At 34.0% G+C, this 6,433-nt stretch overlaps 1 protein-coding gene across 2 annotated transcripts; it reads left to right on the top strand.

The window, feature by feature from the left end:
• Positions 1 to 1,922: 1,922 nt before the first annotated feature.
• On the top strand, positions 1,923 to 5,997 carry LOC116140318. 2 transcript variants are annotated; one of them, XM_031425965.1, is made up of 8 exons: positions 1,923 to 2,221; positions 2,563 to 2,664; positions 2,767 to 2,920; positions 3,002 to 3,181; positions 3,833 to 3,970; positions 4,233 to 4,315; positions 5,400 to 5,493; positions 5,597 to 5,997. In XM_031425965.1, the coding sequence occupies exons 1-8, from the start codon at positions 1,965 to 1,967 to the stop codon at positions 5,684 to 5,686; spliced, it is 1,098 nt and encodes a 365-aa protein (XP_031281825.1). In that variant the 5' UTR covers positions 1,923 to 1,964; the 3' UTR covers positions 5,687 to 5,997. The 2 variants fall into 2 exon arrangements, with proteins under 2 accessions (XP_031281825.1, XP_031281826.1); XM_031425966.1 differs by having other exon boundaries at positions 3,836 to 3,970; positions 5,597 to 5,993.
• Positions 5,998 to 6,433: the final 436 nt, after the last annotated feature.

The following is a 6,433-nucleotide window of genomic DNA, read 5'->3' on the forward strand; positions in this document are numbered from 1 at the left end:
AAGCTTTATTCCCTGAAAACACAACAAAAATACTCATGATCCCGAAAGTGCCTTTATGAAACAATTATGTTAATTCATGCAAATTAATCCTAATTTCCCACAAACGATTCCTATAAACCAGTCAGTATAAGTGTATTTTCAAGCACTTATTACCATTGCACATGATTTACTAATGCCTCTAGTTTCTACTGTAGCATCAAAATCAGTTTTTAGTGCAGGTGGGCATGTATTGGACGAGAAAAGATCGAGTTTACATCCAAGTGTTGTTGAAGCACTTATGTGTACAAAAGATTAGGTGGCGGCTGTAACGCCTAACATGGCGGTACATGATTTAAATGATGTTTTATAGCCCTTAGTTAATTTTTGTTAGAATTATTTTAAGAGAATATGAAGAAAATGCCTTAAACTTGTATTACGGGTAAAATAGTCTTTTCACTCAAAATTAGTTAAAATTGTGGGCAGTGAAAAGAGATAGAATTTCATAAAGAATACAATAAAAATGAGGACATTATGGTAATTTACTAAGGGACAAGGATGGAATTTCCAAAGAATAAGAAAAGAAAGAATGAGAAAGAATAAGAATAAGAAAGGATGAGAAGGCTTGAACAAGCCAAGAAAAGAAGAGAAAAGAAAAACAAGAAAGAAAAGAAAAGAATAGAAAGAAAAAGAAAAGAAAAGAAATAGAACAAGAAAATAGAAATAAGAAAGAAAAAACATTTTATGCATTATTGCATATGCATTTTATTCATGCATATTGCCATGAATTTCATTATGGTTAGGAAGAATAGAAAGAATAAGAAAGAAAGAACAGAGAGAAGTAGAAAGAAAGAAAAGAACAGTGAGAGTAAGAAACAGAGGAAGAAATAGAGAAAGGAAAGAGAAGGAATTAAGTAAGGAAAGAACCTAAGAAGGAGAAGAGTTAAGGGATTTACTTACAGAGCATTTTTATGCTCACCCGGTTGTTTTTTCATATTTTTGCAAGAAATAGGTGAGCAGCGGTCGGAAGGACGTCAACAAGCGGGGAGGATTGGTATTACTGTCCACTGTTGCTAAGTTTTTGTATTCATTATTTTGATATATGTAAAGAATTATGTTTTGTAAGTAAAGAAAAATTTGGGCCCAACTATTTTCATATACTAATTATGTATGTTTTTATTGTATATGTTCTAAAGTATACTAATAGAAAGCAGTTATTACAGAGGCAAATTTTAAGCTTCAAAATCATATTGTTAAAGATATATTTGAAGATTTTAAGAATTTAGAAATTAATGAAAATGAAGATGTATAATAATTCTTAATCCTAATTTCTAAGTTTGTATTTGTAATTTATAATTATAACTTATAAGTAATAAAAAAATATTGAAATTCAATTAATATTTCAATGTCTCAACATTTTGTTATATTTCATAGTGATTATATTTTTTTTAATTAACATAAATACAAAATGTTACTAAATATAAAATATACAATATTTTTATAATAATCATCAATAATAAATCAAAATTTCCATAATCTATAAATATTAAAATTAAATATTTTTACAAAGCACGTGGGCCAGCCCACAGCACGGCCCAAGGCACAACATGATATATATCGGGTCGTGCCGTGGGCCTTCAAATTTGGTGGGTCAGCATGGCACGGCACGACAGAGCACAAATTTTTGCGAGCTTTGACATGGCATGACCCATGACACAACAAACCTTGAATTTGTAGGCAAAGCACAGCACAACACGACCCACCGTCGGCTCTACCCGTACCCAACCCACCTGCCTGTTTTGCCAGGACTATATTTAAAGGATGAAAATGTTACTTTCCCAGGATATAATGGTGAGATTTAAATTTCAATATTTTCGCGGCTATATTTTTAAGTTGTTTTATTAATTAATTATTATTATTACTATTATTTTTGTTTTGGAAATCCCTCTCCTTAAGAAGAAACAGTAACAGAAGCGCGGAGCAGAGAGATGACAGTGCGGTGGCCGAAACGAAAATGGAGAAGAATGTGTTCATTAGGTCTAATCCTTAGAGGAGGTCGTGGGTTTCGATCAGATGCAGCTCTAGAAGCAATAGCCAAAGCTGGTGAAGACAGAGTACAAAACTTGGTGCTATACAATTACCCATCTTTTTCAGGGGCATTCTCAGCTCTCTTTGCTCATCTCTTCCACTCTCGGCTCAATCTCCCTTGCCTTCTCCTGCCTTTCTCTTCAGTTGAACCCTTCAGGTTACCACTTTTTACTCTTCACCGTCTTTTCTTTTTCTCTTTTCAAGTTAATCTTGTTTCTGCATCAATATTTATAAATTTGCTTACTTTAGTTGCTGCAATTGTTAAAATGTGGATAAATATTGAAAGTTTAAAATTTGTTGATTGGGTCTTAAGAAATTGGTCAAATTTTTCTTTATGAAATTGACAAGAGTGTAAATGTAAGCCTTGTTGTTTGTGTAAGTGAGAACTTCCATATTCTGTGACTGTAAAAGTTAACACTCTTTTATTTATTTATTTATTTTTAACCTTTGTTTCTGAGCAATGGATTAATTCTTAGACTGCTTACTTTTTTACTATAGGGTTGAAGATTTGTGCATTGATGGGCTTGAGAGAGTTTATCTCCTTGATTTTCTTGGTCCAAAAGGATATGCTGCACAACTTGCACAACGAAATATATGCGAGTAAGCTAAATTTTATGAATTATGATACCACGATGATAATTTTTTCTTCCTAAAGTGTTTTGAAGATGCGGATTTGATCATATTTTGATTTGATTAACTTAGGGTGATTGGCTTCGATCATCGAAAATCTGTACTTCCACATATTAAAGAGGATCATCCCAAGAAAGTCACATTTTATGCTGACCTTGATAAGAGTAGCTCCACTGCTGTATATGAATATTTCTCTTCCAAGCTTGTAGAGATGAAACCTGTTGAGGTAGGTTGATAAATTTCCTTTCACTTTGAAAGAGTTGATTGAGATGTTATATATGAAATAATCTCTCTTAATCAAAATTAGGGGGAAGTTGCCAGTTTACTGAATTCAGAAGAGCAGGATCGTCTGAAAATTGTTCTCAAGTACATTGAAGATATGGATCTTCGTCAATGGAGCTTGCCAGACATAACTGCTTTCAGGATTGGGCTAAATGAATGGCACTCAAAGTTGAATTGCATTACTAATCCATATATTTATGAACAGGTTCAGTGGTTGGAAATTGAAGTTTTTCTTTTTTTTTCTTTTTGATGGTTATTTTTGAGACTGGTTAATGTTATAAGTTTTATATTATGTTCAAGATGATGGTTAATTGGCTGTTGATTGGGACAGTTATAATAGTTATTGTTTGAGGATGGTGATGGTGATGGTGATGAATGCATTATATGTATGTGGCAGGCATAGATAGTTTGTGCTAATTTAAAATAATGAAGGTGATGAAAACAATAGGTGGCTATACTATGATGATGAGTGAGAAGTCATACAAATAAATTTAACCTATGAGCATGTTTCATATTGTTGAGCATAATCCTACATACCTTAAGATGATTGCTAGGTGATTATGCAATTATTTATAAATAGGCCCAAAGGATAGCTAGGCTCTCAAAACATGCATTCCTTTGTCGCTTAAGTTGTTGAATCTAAATGTGGGGATCTTGGGATGAGTGCCACTGATATTCTCTGCACCATAGATCTCTATATATCATTTTAATAGAATGAACTATGTCACAATGTAATTGTGAAATGGACCCGAGGATGAGTTATTTTATTTTGAATTATTTCTCTTCCTTCATCTACATTTGGTATGATCTCAATTTATTGCTCATTGCTTAAGTCCTTTTAATTTCTTGTATTTAGCAGTTATTGGAGATAAGTGCCACCGGTCTGATTTCAAAGGGAAATTCCTATATTTCTGCTCGCCAAAGTGCTGCAAATAAGTTATTGGATAAGGTTTTTGAAGTTTGGCTGGGCAGAGGTTTTTATGGAGAATGCCTGGTAATTAAAAGTTGCAATATTTTGACTAGCAGTCCCTTTAATACATTTTTTACCAAAACACATCTGGTTTAGTTTTGTGATTTGGGTTTGCATTGACCATTTTCTTACTCAAAACATGAGATATTATATGCTTCATGCTCTTTGCACTTGGTACACTTAATACTTGACAAACACCTTGCTTTCTTTTTCTTTTCTCATTCTCTTTCTTCTCGTGTAATACTCCTTTTTAAAGTTATTTTTCCCTCATTATTCTGGTTGTAAGGCAGTTAGAGCAGATGGGAGTTCTAACTTGAGCGATGAAATTGGCAAGCAACTTAGTGTTAAGAGTGCTGCAGCTGGACTGAGGTAATTTTCCTTGCATCCATTCTCTCCTAGACCTCATTAGTTCATCATAAAAGGGTATTTGGAGCATCCATACAATAGGAAACTCAAGTTCGAAATTGGGGTCTGACCCGACAAGCTTTGTGAAGCATAAAACCTGTAGCTTTTTGTCAAGTATGTGATCTAAAGGAACTGAACCACAGATTTTGTGGGGTAAACACATGCCTGGCCACTCAATCAACCCTTATTAAGGGTTTCCTCTGAACTGTTAGGTTAGCTTTTAGATTCATCAATGACCCTTAGTTTATTGTAAGATACTCTGGCCTTGCTGTATTCAGAGCTGTGGTTGCAAAAGCCAGTTAACCTGAAAGGCATCAATCACATAAATATCATGTTGACACCTGTGCAACTGAAATATTATTGGGTGCAAAAATAAGTGTCCCCTATGTCTATCCAATGCCATGAATGAATTGTTCCTTCTCTTAGAGTTAGTTTCCTTCCCAACATCATAAAGGTTTTGATCCATATTTGAATTTTTAATTTTGATTCATAGGGTTAACTTCAATTTAAATCAGTTAAATTCATGAAGTGGATTCATTCTTAAAAAGGAAAATCATGGCTTTTGGGATGGAAACCAGTCTGGTCCTTATCGTTGTTCAAACTGAATACACCAGAGTTAGATTAATTGGCAGGGTTGTCAAAGTTTCACCTGTGGGTCATTTTTAAACCCCTAAACTCTGTATTTGGCCTATTTTATTGGAGGTTTCTATATTTGTTAGTGAATTGTGACATTAGTGTAATTTTTGGCTTTCAGTTTCAAAAGATTTCCAAGAGAATTCATTCATCTTTATTCATTTCAATTGAAGTGGGTCTTGGGCTGATTTTGTCTTGTCTTTTATGTAGTTTTTGGGGCTGTTTTCTTTGTCACCTGTGCTTAGGCCAGCTTTCTTTTAACACAGCCTACACATTGAGTGGGCTAGGTCCCCATGGCAATCTTGATCATTTCCTTGCTCGTCCCATTGATTCATTTATAGTTATTGGTTGTTTCTTTATATCTTCTATGAAACTCTTTCTTGCTCGCCAATTAACAATGCATTGATGATTTCAGGCCCGTAGGAGCTGTTGTATACATGCAACGTAATAATCTTAAGATGTGCTTGAGGAGTACTGATAGCACTACTGATACTTCTGAAATTGCAAAGGTGTGGAAATTTGAGTTAATAGTACTACTTATTTTACATTAAATTTGTATTTTTTTGGGATAAACTTGTAACCCAAGCAATCCTTGTGTCTTCAAATTTTCAGGCTTATGGAGGAGGTGGCTCTGCTAGTTCTAGCTCCTTTATCATAAGAATGGATGAGTATAATAAGTGGCTTTCGTTAAATAAACCATAATGGCCTCAAGGTGCAACGTGTCTTTTTGGTAGATTACCATGCTACCTCCTTTCTCAACCATTTCGTTTGTAGTATCATATGATGATTTTCATCAATGAATACATATTAATGGTAGTTGAAGCCTAAAACTTATATGTGATATTAGGTTCATTTTGTTGTATTATTAGGATTAGAAAATAAAGAAGAAAATAAAATGAAAGAAGGGTTTCTAGAATAGGTTTACGTTGAGTTAACCTACTCATATGTACTATGTGAGAGACTAACAAGAGATTTTACAAATGATTAACTAAGAAAACTTGTTATTTCGAGCATTAGTACCAATGTTTTAATAACCAACCCAAGGTAAAACCTAATAAAGTTGTCGGGTCCTAGGTTGAGTGATTTAATCGGTTTGATCGGTCGGTCAAACTGGGTTGCCAAAAGTTTAAAATTAAGCAAATACGCGCTTGACATTACAGTCTAGTTTTTGCTATTTTAAAACTTGGACCGGACTGATCGGTCCAATTGGTTCGATTGGGACCCAGTTGTGTGTCTGGTCCGAGTTAATATAAAGGCTTTTTATACTTAAAAAACCGTTCCTTTTTATACTTAAAAAATCGTTTTAACCTGCCATTAGACCGGGTGAACAGTTTAAACCGCCTAGTCTAATCGAACTGCTTGATAAATCGGTTCACTATTTCACAAGTAAAAAAGCCCTAAATCTATTCATTTTTCAGTTTCTCTACGTAGCCACTCTCTGAAATTTGC

Source organism: Pistacia vera, unplaced genomic scaffold, assembly GCF_008641045.1.
Source record: "Pistacia vera cultivar Batoury unplaced genomic scaffold, PisVer_v2 Contig369, whole genome shotgun sequence".
NCBI classification, from domain to species: domain Eukaryota; kingdom Viridiplantae; phylum Streptophyta; class Magnoliopsida; order Sapindales; family Anacardiaceae; genus Pistacia; species Pistacia vera.